We start from the raw sequence: 17,216 nt of genomic DNA, 5'->3' as shown, positions 1-17,216 counted from the left end.
TGCATATCCATGTTGGATCATATGCTTGACGGTCGGTGATCCCACTGCAACGCTCTGGTCAACCTCAAGAGCCTCTCCACCTGAGCTTTCCAAGAACACCTTCTTCTGATATCATCGTTTCTATGCAACTAAAGCAAGAGAAACCCTAATTGATCCCTAATAGAGAAACCCTAACAAGGAAACCCTTTAGAGAGAAGAATATGGCGTTGACATTGAAATCTATTTCTCGCTCCTGTTTCACCGCCAAAAACTAATGCCGTGTAATCCCATTTATTGTGAACTTATGCCGTCCGCTTTTGGGCTACTGAATTGATAATTATGCACAGGAAGTCTTCTTACTTAGATAGTCTTTGATTGATTTGGTCTTTGTTAATATTCTCTTAATAATTGGGCAATTTACCATTTTGTAACTCTTATTATTGGGCTCATGTATTACGATTTGGCAGATATTTGAACTGCGATTTTTTTGAACTTTTTTATTTCATAAGACATTCTCCAGTTTGTGATTTGGGTTTGCTTTGAATTATTGATCCCTTCATTGGAGGGATCCTTTTAGTTGAACCTTTACACAAAGAGCTCTATTTTTGAGGGTAAACTTGGTGTTATTTCTCTTAAATGATTTTTTTTTATCATGTTTGCCTTCTCTTGAAAGTTCATCCAGGGTTTTGCTAAAGTTCATCCAGAGTTGTCTATTATGGATTTTATGGAGGCTACTTATGAAGGACTACATGTAGGTTGTATAGGGGAACCGACCCAACTAGGTTTCATCGAAAACTGGGCTCGGGTCTAGAAATTAAAAAAAGAAAAGAAAAAAGTATTGTGTATAAGCCCAACCTGGACCCAGACCCCACCTGATAGTGTCCATGCCGAACCTAGACCTGGACCTAGACCCAAACCCTACCTATGTTAGGTCTAAGTTATTTGGACCTGGAACTGACAGCTGGGTCCAAAGCTTGGACCTGGACCACGACACCAGTTCGGATCTTGCGGGTCGACTTGACCTGATTGCCACCCCTAAGGTTGTAACAAATGTTCCTATGCACAACAATGCTTCGGGATTAATAATGCCATACATGTTTCCTCTACAAGACAATGAATATCTTAAAGCTGATAAAAAATTAGTAAGCCTATTTCATATTGTTACTCATTTTTTTGGTTCACAAAAATATCATAACTTGAGAAGTGATCAATTTATATAAATTTATTTTGGAAATTTATCAAACCACACCTAAGATATCGATTGTTTAACATTTACTTATCCGTCAAAACACGCCTAATATCTCAACAATTCTAATTCATGATTATATGTCCTTAGTTGGACTTTTTGAAATTAAATGAAAAAGAAATTGGTGATATCTTGAATGTTTGTTTCTTGGGTGCTTTTTGATAAATTCCCCATTTATGTTTGACAAATATATGTATGCTTGATAAACTTTCTATCATAGAGCACACAATGTTGTTTTGCTCAATTTATGATGTAACCAGGAGTCACCTGAATTCTTGAAGATGTTAATAAGAAAGACAAGAAACTTGACAGACAGGCCATTTGGTGTGGGTGTGGTTTTGGCATTTCCACATAAGGACAATGTGAAAGTTATATTAGAGGAGAAAGTTGCAGTGTTGCAGGTCTCATGGGGTGATTATCCTAAAGAGCTTGTGGATGAAGCTCATGAAGCTGGCACCAAGATTGTCCACCAAGTGAGTTTTGTTTATTATATTTCACCATAATCTGCCTTGTTCTGCTATGAGTAATATGCCTCTTTCTCTAACTATTCATTAAATTTTGTTCTCATTGGGGACAAGTTTTTTCCTGCATGCCTTGCTTTATGAGAAGAGGGTAAACTTGTGTTTTTCTTGGAAAATGGTTTTGTTAGTTATTTGCTTATGTTGTCTATCAATCTTAAATATGAAGAAAGCTATTCACAAATTTGTAAATATCTTTGTCAATGTGAGCGTTTTGGATTTTAGAATATATGAAATTGTTTTTACATTTAATTTGTTGAATACCATATTTTATTTGGAATAAGATTTGTTGAATACCATATTGAAATAAATGATCATTGAAAATTGTGTTTTCCTTGAGTAAGTTGGGATGTTCAATACAGGATAGTATACTTTAAGTACATAATGAACATTGATTATATAATTATCATATTAATTCACATGCCCTTAACTAATCCTTTTAACAATACAATTGTTGTGATGGCATTTTCTTTATTGTTTCTGTAAGTGGAAGAAGACTCCATAAGTTCCCACTTCTATGCATTGTCATTTTGCTAAAATCCAGTCATTTCAGGAACTCCTATATGAGAAGGACTACAAGTTTATGTTCATCTGTAGAAAGTTTTAGTATTTGACATCTTTTTAGATTGGGTGCAGAATTGGTTCAAATGCAGTTCTTTACCTTTTCAATGAATTTTCAAAACTTATTTATCTATATTCTTCTTCAATAAAAAATTTGTTTCTGCTTCCATTGCTTTGAACTTAAGTGATTTTGGGATACCCAGTGCTGATTCTAATTGGCATTGATTGAGAAATTTCTTTTAGAGTTTGTATTTCAAAATCGAAAGAACAAAGTTCATCAATCCCATTGGTCCTCATTGCAATAGATTGAAATTTATATGGTGAAAATGTCGTTTCCACTTATAATTTCCCTTTGCGTATTCTTGGCGATCATCTGCATTAATGTTGGGGTTTTTGGACATGAAATTGGTCTTCCTCGGATGAACATATGGAACTTTTTTATATTCTCTAATTCCACCTCTCATATCTGAAGTATTTTTAAAAAGTAATATGTATCCAGTCTGAAACTATATTTTCTCACAAAAATATGTTTTTCTCACAAAAATAGCTTCAGTTATACTGAAGTGGTAATTGATGCCATAATTATCAGGATAGAACTAGCCATCAAAGCAATGAGGGGTTTAGTCCAATCATAACCGGTTTGATCCATGGTCAAACCAGGTGGTTATATTTTAAATACATAAGAAGAATAAGAATAATAGTTTAAAATATGAAAGATATTCAAGGAAACTTTCTCAATTTTGTTTATTTGGTCGAATCAGTCAAAATCGAATGGTTTGACCGGCCAAACACTTATTTTAACTGGTTTTCGACCAAATCAGTTTTATGCTTTAGATCGGACTGGCCATGGCACCATTTGGTGGTTCGATAACTCAGATTGTGTGGTCCGGTCTGGTCATGATAACTATGGTTAATGTTTTGTAGCCGCAATTTTTCTAGTCAAGCTTGTATGTTAGTTTACAGGTTCTTTGTTGGTGATTTTTGTTATCTATTTTTATTGATGTGCAGTTTTTTATTTGAAGGTTGGCTCTATTGAAGATGCGAACAAGGCTATTTGTGCTGGAGTAGATTCAATTATTGTTCAGGGGCGGGAAGCAGGAGGCCATGTCATTGGTCAGGTATTGGTCTTGCTCACAATACGATATATACGTACGGCATTAAGAACTTGTCATGTTCCTAAGCAAGGTTCCTAATACCTCTGTTTCTGTGTGGGGGGTGTGTGTCGCTCTCTCTACCACTTTCTCTTTTTCATTCTTCAGCTTTTGTTATTGCTTGCTTAGTCACTGTGGAATATGTGTATGTGGGAAGAACTAGATGTTTCTGCTCATGCATCATATAAACTGAATGAGACTTGGGGATTTCTTCCTCAGATTTCATATTTTTCAGGTATACCTTTTTTGTAGGTTTTGTTGGATTTTGTGAATATCTTATCAAGTGTTCCTTTTTCCTAGAAGTTAGATCTTAGCAAGTTATGGCGACTGTGCCTTAAACTTTGCTGGAAACAGGGTTGGTTATCTCATACCTCTTTATCCATGTGGTTGAAAATACGTCATCACAAACATTAAGTTGTGGAAGAAATGTGGCTTTTGATCTTCAATCTTGTCAACCGGAAAACCGTAGCTTACATAATATATATGACAAACATGAAAATTAATGAGAAGCCCTTGGGCCAGATTGCAGTTTAATGAACGTATCACTCCCTCTTCAAAATTTCTAAATTTATTTGTCCTTCAATGATCATCATCATCATCATCATCATCATTATCATCATCATCATCATCATTATCATCATCATCATCATCATCCTAACCTTATCCCAATTACTTGGAGTTAGCTACATGAATCATGTTTCACCATTCCACTCTATCAAGAACTATACCCTTATTCAAACTACAAGTCACCACATCTTTTGTCATTTCCACATCCTTTTGGGCCTTCCTGTTGCTCTTTTAAAGCCTTCAACTTGAACCAATTCACCCTCCTGACCATAGTTGTTGGGAGTAGGAGTAGGTTTGGGTGTGGGAGCCTGGGATTGAACCTTGGCTGAAGCTCCCTACCCTATATATGTATAATATGTATATGGGAGTGCAAAGGGGACACCCCATATTATAATTTGTAGATGTGTGCGTGTCTGTGTGTGCACGTGCGTGCGTGTCTGTGTGTGTGTTTGGGTGCGTGTTTGTGCATGGTGTCCTCAATTGTTATATATTATTGTAATTACTTGAATGATAAATCATAAATGTATGTGTATGCATATACATACAAATATGTCATATCGAATTTTTCATAAGTGATGTTCTAAAACTCAAAGAATGAACAATCAATATTTTAACACTATTAATATGCTGAGCGCATGCTAATAAGAACTTTATTGCCAGAAAGTCCCATAAACAATTCATCATCATCATCATCGTTATCATCTAAGCCTTATACCAACTATTTAGGGTTTGCTACATGAATCCCAATCTGCCATTCTAATCATAAGTCTTGGATTCATGACAAGATTTGGCAATGTTTTACATTGGCCATCCCATAAAAAATTATGAAATCCAAAAAAGGAGTACACGTAGAGTCTATAGATATAAGAGTACAAATGATAGACATAAGAAAAACACGAAATCTAGACATAGATTTTCTATTATAAATAGAAGAACTTATCCGAAATTAAAAAGCCATTTTGTGTTAAAAAATTGTAACGTATGGAAAATGTAGCGTATGGAATTCTTACAAATTAAAAATCAAGGAAAAGATTTTAGGAAGATTTGAAGTGAGATACAATTAATGCATGAAATGACATTAAACTAATTATTTAAGAAACGAAAGACATAAAGGGCATTACGAAATCCAAGAAATGATTTTCTACTATAAATAGAACTTCTTAAATGAAAATTAAGAAAATAAATTAATCAATGAAAAATGTTATTATTTCCTTACACTTTCAAATAATAAAAAATAAAAAAAAGTTTATCAATTGAGTAGTCACTTTTGAAAGTTGTGTGTGCGTGCGTGTGTGTGTGCATGCGTGTGTGTGTGTGTGTGCGTGCGTGCATGCGTGTGTGTGTGCGTGTGTGTGTGTGTGTGAATCTTAATAATTAGCACTCAAGGAAAAGATATTGGGAAAGATTTGAAGTTAGATACAATAAATGCATGAAATGATATTAAATTGATTATTTTAGAATGAAAGACGCGAAGGGAATTACAAAATTTAAGAAAAGATTCTCTACTATAAACAAAAATCTTTAAATGAAAAATCCAGAGAGTAAATAAATCAATGAAAAATATCATTATTTTCATATGCTTCCGAATAGTATAATAAGAAAAAATAGTTAATTTAATAGACACTTTTGAAAGATAGAAAAGACACTTTGTGTAAAAAATATAATGTACAAAAATTTTAACAATTAAAAATCAAGGAAAAGTTTTTAGGGTTTGAAGTGAGATACAATAAATGCATGAAATGACACAAAGAGCATTACGAAATCCAAGAAAAGATGTTTTTGTTATAAATTACAAATTTTAAATGAAAATAAAGAGAAAAATTAAATATATGAAATAATTCCATCTTTATAATATACTTCGAAATAATACAAACTAATGAAAATCATAAATTATGTAGACAATTTGGAGTGTGGATCAAGATCCTTTGCAATCTTGGATCGATATCCCTTTAAGTTAGGAATCGAGAGCTCCTGATGGGAGGAAACCAGTACCACTCGGGCTCCAGCTCCAGGATCGCCGGATTGAGATCCCAAGTGGGGGGGATCGCTACCCCTTGACCAAGATCCTCGCAACTATGCTCCCGGTTGATGTTGTTCTCGGTTGATGTTGTACATGACCAGACCACCAAAGTCTACTTTCCCTCATCCTATCGCCTATTGGAGCTAGCCCTAAGTCCCCTTGGATGTATTTATTATGAGTTCTATTCTTTCCTTGTCTTGCTACTCATCCATTTTAATATCCTCATCTCTGCTTCATGCATTCTATGGATATATTTTTTTTGATTGCCGAACATTCCATCCTATAAAGCATGGCCAGTTTTATAGTCGCTCTATAGATTTTCCCTTGTAATTTCATTGGTACGCGACAATCACATGAGACTCCAGAAGTACATCGCCACTTTGTCCACCTAGTTCTATTCTATACCCCACATCTTTCTCAATCTCTAATTTCTCATGGATTATCAACCCAAGATATCAAAAATAATCTCTTGTAGATACTTTTTGGCCATCAATATTAAGTAATTCCCCATTTTTACTCCTACTAAACTTGCATTCTATATATTCTATCTTAGTCCGGCTAATTTTAAAACCTTTAAATTCGAAAGCATCTCTTTAAAGCTCTAGCTTTGCATTGACGTTGTCTCTTGTTTCATTGTCGTTAGAAAGTCATTTATCTCTCCACTAGTTTTTACATTAGCGCTCCTTCATACATATCCTTCACTATGTCAATATATCCTCTAGAAACTCCTTTCTTTTCCAACATCTACCAAATATCACTGATTTTTAGAACCTCTCTCAAATATATTCTGAGTCTACTTAAATTGCTTTTGTAACTTCTTTATAAAAAATTGGGAAGCAAGATTTATACAGCTGTTGTGTTGAACAAGTGCTGCTGTTGCATCTGCTTTCCAATACTAAGGATACCTAGCATGTTTTGAGGCTCTAGAACAATATCTGGGTTATTCAGGTTTTAAAAACTATAAATCTCACTTGAGACAAATGAGCTTTATGCAAAATTGGATGGTTATCTGAAAAGCCACACTTGACAGACTTCATGCAAATGCTTGTCTAGGTCACTGGAGAAATTAAGAAAACTGGCGGGGGGAACGTGATTTCTCATGAAAGCCTAAATCTAAATATCTTATTTGGTAGTAGATGGTGAATACTTTCTTGATTTGATTGTTTGCAGGTTCTGGATTTGAGGATTCTGTACTTGATTTTGAGAATAACTTGACTAGATATCTTTCATTTTGTTGAAGTGGATAGTTAATGTGTATGCTACAGGTCTCTCATTTGGATGTTTATTGCTTGGTAGATTTTTTGAATGTGTAACCATGGTTTTCTAATGCTTCCTTGCCTAGATGCTTGGTTATTTGCCTTTACAGATTCCCATTGGGCTGAATGCCTTTAAACCTCAAGTTCCACTAGTAATTGCTCTATATTATTTGGGGTTCAATTAGTTTCTTGGAATTGTAGGCGACCTGATACAATCACTTGTTCAGTTTTGAAACTGAATATATAACCCTGTTTTGTCACAGTGGAAAATTTTGGCTTCTTCAGCTATTGAGTGATTTTGGGAGTTAGCATTCAACTCTTACACCTGTACATTCATTTAATACTGGTGCCTTATGAATTGCTTATTCTCTAGTGACAATCAATATTTCCGTAGTTGTTCACTGATATACCCTATGCAATGAACTAGAGAATTTTCACCTGTTCCAGTGGTATTTATCTTTTCAAAGATTTTCACCAAGGATTATTAAATGTTCTTTAATGATATCCCTCTATAAATTTGAAAGTATCTTCTTTCTTTGATATACATCTATCACTATGTAGAGTTTATTTTGTAAATGAAAAATATCATTAGATTGGAAATTTGAGAGATGTGTACTTGCTATTTCTGGATATGTAGAGTTTATTTTGTAAATGAAAAATATCATTAGATTGGAAATTTGAAAGATGTGTACTTGCTATTTCTGGATAATTTTTGAGGTTCTACTCATTACTGATTTTTCTACCTGTCATTACAATTTGCACAGGATGGGCTAATGACCCTATTACCTAGAGTGGTCGATTTGGTTTCTGAAAGTGAACATGACATACCTATAATTGCTTCAGGAGGTATCGTGGATGCACGTGGTTATGTTGCTGCTTTGGCTCTTGGAGCAAGGGGCATATGCATTGGCACAAGGTGTGCAACTTCAGTTCTGTTTATCCCTGTTGATGTGATACCTATCAGGGATCTCTTTACCTAGTGGTTGAGGCATTTAGAGCTCATTAAAGACTTGTTCTTTTGAAGGTTTGTTGCCACAGAGGAAAGCTATGCTCACCCTTATTACAAGAAGAAGCTTGTTGAAATGGCTCGAACAGAGTACACAAATTTGTTTGGGCGTTCAAGATGGCCCGGAGCACCACAGCGTGTTTTAGTAACAAAGTTTTTTGATGAATGGAGACTTCTTCCTGATCATGAAACTGAGGACAATCAGCCTACAATTGGGCATGCAACAATTAATGGCAAGGTGAGCATCTTTTTCTGAATTTGAACGAGAAAGGTTTAATCCGTTTAGTGTTTATTATGAATTCTGTTCACCAACCATGGATATTACTTTATTTGTGCTGGAGGTTCTCAAGATTCCATGCTCGATGATATTTTGATGCAATGGGTAGTGATGGATGTATGTTCTACTTTTAAACATGGCATTCACATTATTTACCCAAAAAAAAAAAACATAGCTTTCACATTCAGAAGTTGAAGTAAATCTATCACAAGAACTGCTGCAATTAATTGTTCAAACCCTCGCCACCATATGCATACAAGTACCTTTTTCTTCAGCATCTAATTAATGTTTTAACATGAAGGATGTGTGAGAGCTGATGTGTTTTGTGCATCAATGCAGCCAATCTACTGATTAGAATCTTTTCCAACCGATTGTTATGTTCTAGTATTCTATTTATGTTGTTCCTCATCTTTATGGAATACTCCTCTAAGCACGTATGAACTTGCAGATATTCCATCATTAATCGGAATACGTCAGAAATAGGATTCTATTTTACCCTTCAAGGTTTAGGGCTCCTTACAGGTGAGTTTTTAAGACAATATGAGCAACAAGATAAAAAGAATACGACAATTGGTTGGAAGATAAATAGAAACAAGATAGATAGAATGATTTCTTGGAATATGTTTATACATTGGAGTTCCTAAAAGGTGGTTCAGTAAATTATTTCCTATTCTTGTTGAATTCTCACACCTAGGAATGAGTGCTTCCCAGTCTTTGGCAGAGAAGGGAAGGCATTTTTATGTATAGGGAGCTAATCTCATGGGGAAGGGGAATTCAAAGCTTGTAGGTGAAGCCACTAGGTGGCTTAGAACTGTGTTTGTGTAATAACAAGGTCAAGATTTTGGTCAAGGAAAGCATAGGGGAGGTAGAGTTTGCTGGACTGATCAGGTGTGCAATGGGTAGTGGGAATCAGTTGGCCGCTAATGATATCTGATGAGGGATTCAAATGAGTGGCGCGGTCTTAAATATGTGCTTAGTGGGAACCTTTTTCTCCCTAGTGCTGACATCCTTTCCTGTGAAATAGACTGAGAGGATTTGGGTTGGGTAAAATTTTTAGTGTTATTATAGGAACCAAAGTTAGATGCTTGGGGGAAGTTGGTCCGTGGACCCGAGAATCATCTGCCTCCGATAGCGGTAAGAGAAGACATTTATGGGAGGGGGTTTTGTATGTGGAAATCTGTTGCCAATGAATCTATTATGAATGTTTATTTATTCAAGACAAAACTGTTGGTACAAAACTTTGATGAAGTACATGAAATATTTTGGGTTGGTTGCAATTTCCTGATGCTACAGGTTTTGTTTCTGCCAGTATGGAAACAAACAAGCAAACAACACATTTGTTTATTAATCAATGGTCATGGTGTAGAGTGAAATATTTGACAAAAGAAAAATTTTGAGAGCCAAATTGTTAATTAGAATTGTAAGAGGAAGGATTAGGTACAAAGGGGTAAAAGAAGGTAGTTAGGGTGTTGTGGGCCACTGCATGATGTCCACAGTTTGAATTGTTACTAAGTTTCCTCAAAGGAAAAGGCAGGCTGTCTCCAAGGGAGGAGCGAGTGGAGAGAAACGGACGATCTAGGAGGAGAGCAGCGGTTTGCCAATGGTGGAGGTTTGTCCATTTGTTTTTTCTTTTGTTGGGCATTAGAAGAAGGAAAGAATGTGGAGCAATAAGTTTAGGAACTGAGGGGAATGAAGAGGGAAAGGGTTACTCAAGAGGGATGAGTTTCTAGTCCAATCAAAAGAGAATGATGAGTTTTGCAGGGCATATGCATGACAAATTGGAGAACTTCCTTGGATTGTAAATGCGAATTTTATGTCTATTAGGTGTATTAGAGAATAACAAGTGCGAAGATGAAGAATTTTGGCATGATTTATGTCTTTCTTTAGACCCTGTTTGGATCCGAAGATGAACAATTTTGGCATGATTTATGTATGGGTGTGGTTTGTATTGATCCGAGGCTCTAAACAATCAAATTAGAGTCCACCTTCTAATAGTGTCGAGATAAGTGGTGTCAATACTGGAAATCTTTGTGATAGCCTTAAACTATGTTATTAACTTTAATTATAAAATTTAAAGCTTAAAAAATAGCATAGATCGAGCAGATCTATGAAAACGTGAAAATTGGCGGTCCAAAAATGCGTTACAAGATGTACTATTTCCAAAACTTGAAATCCATTTTTTTCTCATGTCCCTGCATCTTGATGTCAAGATGATCAATTTGAGGATATTTAGGCATCAAAACAACCTCTTTTAGTAAAATTTTTTAGCTGGGCTCTAATTTGAGTGTTTAGAGCCTCGGCCCTATATAAACTTTTCCCTTTATGTATTTCTTTAGACCCTGTTTCGATCCTGGGTTTTACAAAACCCTTTTGAAAAACCCACGTTTTGACCCCAATTCCCTCTTTGAATGGAATATTTTCCTCTTAACATGGGTTTTTAATATCCCCGTTTTTTACTGATTTTGGGGATTTCAACCTTCCAAAAAAGAGTTTGAATTGCTTGAGACCCAAGTTTTCAGAGGACTTGGTTTTGGCTTCCAAACCTTTAGGAAAAGTACCAAATGGCCCTCAATGGAGTCTTCTCTGTGTATAAAATAATCCCCTTGGTGTTTCTCTCTACCTGTCTGAAAAAACCACAGTTTTTGGGCCAGAATCACGGCTGAAAATATGAATCTTCTGTATTTTGGCCAGAAACTTTCTCCACAAATTCTTATCCTCCATATTTTGGCTGGAATCAATGCTGACAAACTCTGTTGCTCTGATTTTTTCTAGAATCTAGGCAGAAAATATGAAGCTCTATTACTTTAACCTGAAATCCTTGTTGGAAAATTTCTATACCCTGCTTTTGGCAGGAAAATGTGAAGCTTTCTCTGGTATGCTAATTGTCTTCCATTCAAGTGATCTTGGATCGTGCTTTACTGCTTCTTGGAATCCTCCACCTTATCAGGACTTTTACTATTCAATTTTTATAATATTAGGACTGAATCCCTTCATTTTGTAACATTAGGGCTAAACTCCCCCAGTATTATGATATTGGGAAAACTGTTGCTAGCTTTGGTTTCTTTTAAGGCTTGGAAGCCATGGCTTCTAGTTATGCATGCTTCTAGCTTGGAAACAATATTTTTTGAGAAAGTTTACTAAGCTTGGAAACAATTTTCATGGTGAGAAATGAGGCATGAATGACTTGAACTTTCAATAAACAAATATTTTGCAGTCACAGAGTTGCAAGGAATATAATGAGACATACAGTCAATGAAAGAGGAAAATGCAGAGTGTTTCTTCAAATTTTTTTTTTGAATTCATCTTCTATGGCAGTAAACCATGAATAACTGAGAAAACTGATTAAAGATCGATGTAGTGATATTTTTGGACTATGATATTCAACAATTAACCCCAATCCAAGGAATTTTTGTCTCCGAATATGATGGAAACGTTATTGGAAAATGAGAAAAAAATGGGGACTTTTGAACTTCGGCTTAAAATAGGGTGGAGAGAGAGAGAGAGAGAGAGAAGCAGTTGGGGGTTTCATTTTGGGTATATAGATAGAGAGTGAGAGAAGCCTTTCTTTTAGAATTAATCTTTTAAATAAGGTTATTTTGGTCCATAAATTAGTGAAAACGCTATCTTAAGTTTTTTTTCTAATGAAAATTTTAGGATTTACTAGTTGTTTGTTTCACTAAAAAACTAGTTAGTTTTTAGTCTGTCTGACCCAGCCAAATGGGTTATGTTTGTTATCAGTTTGGTTGTTTGTCATTAATTTATGTTTTCTGTTCTTTATCTTGGGTTTGAGATTTATCACCAATCAACTTTTGGGGATGAATAGATCTTCAAAGAAGGAAAAGATAAAAATAAATAAATAAAAGTCCATTGAGTTGTATTATGAATGTTCTTTCCCAAATTTGGTTGTGTAACTTTGCATATCTGATTCCTAGTTTATGTGAAGATGATAAACTAATTTTCTTCATAATCTCGATCTTATGAATTGACTGAAATGACCCATAATTTGAATACAAATTTGAAAATACAAAGGAGAAGAAAATGCCAAATTTAGGTATTTTTAAAGAAAACAATGGGATGGGAAGTAAATCGAGGTGTAGTAGTTTGAGATTTATCACCAATCAACTGCTGGGGCTGAATGGTTTAAAAAAAATAAAAAAATAGAAAAAATAGATCCTTAAAAAGGAAAAAACAGAAGAAACAATTTAAGGAAATTAATAGATCCTCAAAAAATAAAAGAAATGAATGGCCCTTACAACTTAAAAATCATGTAAGTAGAATGTTAAGAAAAAAGCAAATAATGGTATCCTTGCAACTTGAGCCGAGACTATCAAGGCAAAGGCAAGTTTTTGCAAGCAGGTGACTCCAAACAGTTGAAATATTAAACTGGCTTTCATTCATTTACTATCCAATCAGCATATACCCAAAATCCAGGTTTAAAATTTCCCAGAAATAGAAAAGTTTTGAATTAAACCCAGGTTTCAGATTCTCCTGAAGTCAAAGAGGGCCTAAGAAGAATGTCGCATTGATATATGTGTTAAAAGATGAAGAATTTCAATGGAAGAAGCTATACCTTTCACCAGCGAGCTGTGGTTCTTCTCGTTAATATGTTACCCCATTGCCACTAGGCTATTGTGTGCTTTCAGGTAATAGCTTAATTGCCTGGAAAATCAGTAAGCAAAGAGTAGTTGTTAGATCAACTGCTGAGTATGGAGCAGTGGCTTCTCCTCTTGGTGAGCTGTTTTGGCTGAAATATATGATTCAAAATATTAGAAAGTTTGATGAATATGTTGACTTGTTCCACACTACTATGATCGTTTTACACAGTGCCTCAAAGTCATTTTATTATGAATCTTCCAAATACATTAAGTCTGCCTTTAGAGGTACCGTTGGCAGTCTTGTTACAAATACGATTTCCTATAGGAACATTGTTTGTACCGTAGGAAGTCTTGTTACAAGTACGATTTCCTATAGGAACACTGGCAATGTTTAATCTGTAGCTCCAACTTTAGGGTTAAGGTTGAATGTCATGTGTTTCATTATTCATTAAGCACACTGCCTTTTCGTATATGTGTTGAATATATGTATTGTAGTGTGTGTGGATGTAATTCTCTTTTGTAAACTATAATGGCAAGTATGTAATTATGCCCTTTGTGGTCCTCTGAATGTGTACCTTAATTAGGGCTTATGAAAGCATTCTCAACAATGTCCAATACGTGCTTTCAATTTATTGGTCTTTCGAGGGCTCCTGATAAGTTTTTTGAGAATTTAGGAGTTTCAATTGCTTCCTAGTAGTTCTGGGAAGATTGAGAGTTTTTTGGTTACGTAACATGTGTGCTAGGGGCTTAGTCTTTCTTCCCTGGAATGCTGGTCAGCTATTGATGACGATTTGTGGAGTTTATACTAATTGACTTAGTGAGAAGCCCATGTAAGAAATTAGGTCCCTCTGTGCATTGGGTGATTGACAAGTTAGCACAAGTCGAAGGATGCAGCTCATAAATGATCAAGGGATCCCAAATTGCTGAGATCTAAAAGCTTGAGGACTTGAAATCTACAGACTACACCATCCCTTTTGTCTATGATAGATTGATTATTGTTGGCAGTACTTTGTCATCATGCATGGTATGGATTATAATTATGGTGGTTTTATATGACCTTATGAGTATCTTTGTTAACATTCGAATAGGATTGGTACATTCCCAATTTCTAATCTGCCAGCTCATATACCAATAGAAAAAACAAAAAGAGAGGTGGGGCATTGGGAGCTTCGTGTTGGACTTGCAGTTCACATTGATTAATTCATCCTCAGTAGGGCTAAGTTCCACTTCTAAGATCTCAACATATGAGATCTAAGGGACAATCATGCAAGATTTGTAGCTATTGCAAACATATCATTAGTTACAAAGATTCCTCCCTCTTACAGGAAAAGAATGGTGGTATTTGGGGCTTAGTTGATGGATCAGTAGCTGCCTCCTTTCTGAAGTGAGGAGCTCAGTGTTACATGACACAAATGCTAGCGTCGTGTCCAACACGTACTACAGTTGTCTAGTTTGTCAGCCAAAAACTGTACTAGAGTCCAACATGTGCATATGCTTAATTTTCTAAGACAACATTATAAATATGACGATATAAATAATAGTTTCCCATCTTTGTACAATGCCGACTTTTACCGGTAGATCCAACTGTTTTTCTTCTAAAGAAGCCATGTTCGAACTTGTCAGGCCTATTTTTTGCTCAATCCGGAGTATCCAGTGTAGTTTATTGACGACACGTGCCCTTCTGTCGATTCAAAACACCTGTACATGTGGCATGCATTGAGGTAACAGTAACACTGGAGGAGCTAACCTTATGTGTGCCTGGGTCTGATTAGATTAAAACCAGATCACATACCTGCCCGTTCAGATGGGTTGCAATAAGATTGGTTTGATGTTTGAACCTCATTGAGTTTAAACAGGATACTGTAGCATGGCATTATAAACCTCATCTCTGAACTCTCAGTCAGTGTGCAAAAACCAGGCTCGGGATTGGGACTTGGTCACTGCTCGTGCCTAGTAACTTGGGCGAGTCCGAATGGACTCACATGAGTCCTGCATTAGCCCAAAAAGAGTTCAAAAATTGCCAAAAAGAAATGCAAAAAATGTGTTAAATCTGTATGGCACACCATTTTATGTGACTCGAATGGCAATATGAGGATCAAGGGGGTGACTTTTGTATTAGCATCTCACACTAAAATATATCATTTCCATCAAAGTGCTTTTCTTGCCTTTGTTTTTTTTTTTTCTTGAAGCATAAATTCTATTTACTATCTCTATTATCAAAACAGTAAATCAATACATTGAAATGATAACATGAGTCAGGAACATTGGGGCCATTATTTCCTAAGTTGGATCCTGCAACTAAGCAAATGGGTGGGACCTATACTTCTTGATGGAAGAATTGAGGATCTGGATGTCTCAAGCTTATGGGAAGCCGCATACTTTTAGCTTCTATAGTCATTCTCTTCAATGTATAGTTCCTTTCATTACAATATGTTAGTGACGTTCCGCTTAGTCACCTTTCTATATATAGACTTGATTCTTTGCTACTCTCTCTTTCAATAATTCTTACAAGATAGAGGTCCTTTGCCATAAACTGTACTTATCATCAGGAAAGCGAAATTCGGCGTTTTGCTGGAACAGTTCCAAACGCGGTGACATCAGGAGACATAGAGAGCATGGCCATGTATGCCGGTGATGGTGTAGGTCTCATCAAAGAGATCTTACCTGCCGGTGAAGTAGTGAGAAGGTTAGTTGAGGGTGCACAATTATTAATCCAGCAAGGCTTGCAAGGTGATCTCTTAAAATAAGCATCTTCTAGCGGACGTACCAGAGGACTAGGAAAGAGCTCCCCCAAATGCTCACGAATGATTTCTTTCTCATAACCTTTACTCTATAGTTGTCACTCTATATTGAAAGAGGCGGTCCTTGTATCAATGTGCAACATGTATGTGCAACTACGATGTATTTCTGTGGTTTTTTGTTTTTTTAGTGGGGATGGGGTTTTCTACTTGTGATAAGAATGGAACTCAAGAGGTCAGGTGTAGTGTACCGCCACTTTGACCAACGCACTTTGCACCCATTCCTACGTATTTATGCAGTCATATTTTATGCATACATGAATATATAGAGATCTTTGCCCGTCTCTGGTTTTGGTTTGCAATGTGGCAGGTCATTGTCCCTGTCCACAATTAATGGGTATTACTACTTGGAATAAATCAGTGTTTTAAGAAATGGATCGATCAACGTTCGGGCGCATCGCTCTGGCTTAGGCGGATGTCTTTGGGCGTCCGCTTGGGCGGCCTGAGGGGCGAATGTGGCTCTTTGAAGGTGTTTTTTAATCATTTTTTTTAAATATTAAATGGGCAAAATTGTGGGGTTGAGGTTATTTGAAACTTAAAATCTATTTGAAATTATTTTAGAGAGAATCAAAACAAATTATTGGGCCACATAGGTTTTGGGCGCTGGCAGCCTAGACTCCCGACCATCTGGGTGCCACGGTGCTTTTTGCGACATTGGAATAAATGTTTTTGTTTTTTTCATTGTTTTGCACATGTTTAGCACGTGTACAAGTTATTAATGTGAAAGTTCCTCGAGGAATTTCAGTATTTTCTTTGGGTGGGCAAGTTTTAATTATGACATATGAGAATGAAACAAACAACTGGGAGAAAAAACTAATCCAAGCAAAAGGGAGGGGCGGGAGGATTCGATGCTACTTCATTCGGCGCCCTCTAACCCTATGTTCAATTAAAAAGAGATAAAAACAAAGAAGTAAATAACTTAGCAAATAAAAAATAGAAAACCTGTACGAACATGTTGTTTGCAAAAAATAAATAAAGGCATTGTTTTGCTGGTTTATTTATTTATTAATTATTAATTGGGAAAACTGAAAAGTTGTACTAAAAAATGGATCAATGACCTAGATTGCCAATGCAAACAACATGTTCGGATTGGAGATCTGAGCCAATCAACCAATAAAAAATTAACAAATATGAACAAATTAAAAAATTTAAAATAATAAACAAATAAATGGTGGGATTGCATCGGTTTTTTGATAGAGCTTATTAGTTCTTAATAGATAGTGAGAAGTGGATTGGATTCAT

The 17,216-nt window shown here is 35.7% G+C and overlaps 1 protein-coding gene across 2 annotated transcripts in view; it reads left to right on the top strand.

Moving 5' to 3' along the window:
• The window catches only part of LOC18443002 (Aldolase-type TIM barrel family protein), a 39,339-nt gene extending 23,081 nt beyond the window's left edge, over positions 1-16,258 (top strand). For both annotated transcript variants that reach the window (XM_020672686.2, XM_011628240.3), the window contains exons 2-6: positions 1,486-1,698; positions 3,327-3,422; positions 8,063-8,214; positions 8,323-8,542; positions 15,726-16,258. In XM_020672686.2, the coding sequence (XP_020528345.1) occupies positions 1,507-1,698; positions 3,327-3,422; positions 8,063-8,214; positions 8,323-8,542; positions 15,726-15,923 (858 nt within the window). In that variant the 5' untranslated portion in view covers positions 1,486-1,506 and the 3' untranslated portion in view covers positions 15,924-16,258. The remainder of the gene's footprint in view (positions 1-1,485; positions 1,699-3,326; positions 3,423-8,062; positions 8,215-8,322; positions 8,543-15,725) is intronic.
• Positions 16,259-17,216: the final 958 nt, after the last annotated feature.

The sequence above is a fragment of the Amborella trichopoda genome, chromosome 4, assembly GCF_054954075.1.
Source record: "Amborella trichopoda isolate Santa Cruz 75 chromosome 4, AtrichopodaSantaCruz75HAP2 v2.0, whole genome shotgun sequence".
Taxonomy (NCBI): domain Eukaryota; kingdom Viridiplantae; phylum Streptophyta; class Magnoliopsida; order Amborellales; family Amborellaceae; genus Amborella; species Amborella trichopoda.
Note: the sequence above shows the minus strand (reverse complement) of the source record. Positions and strands in the feature narration are given on the sequence as shown.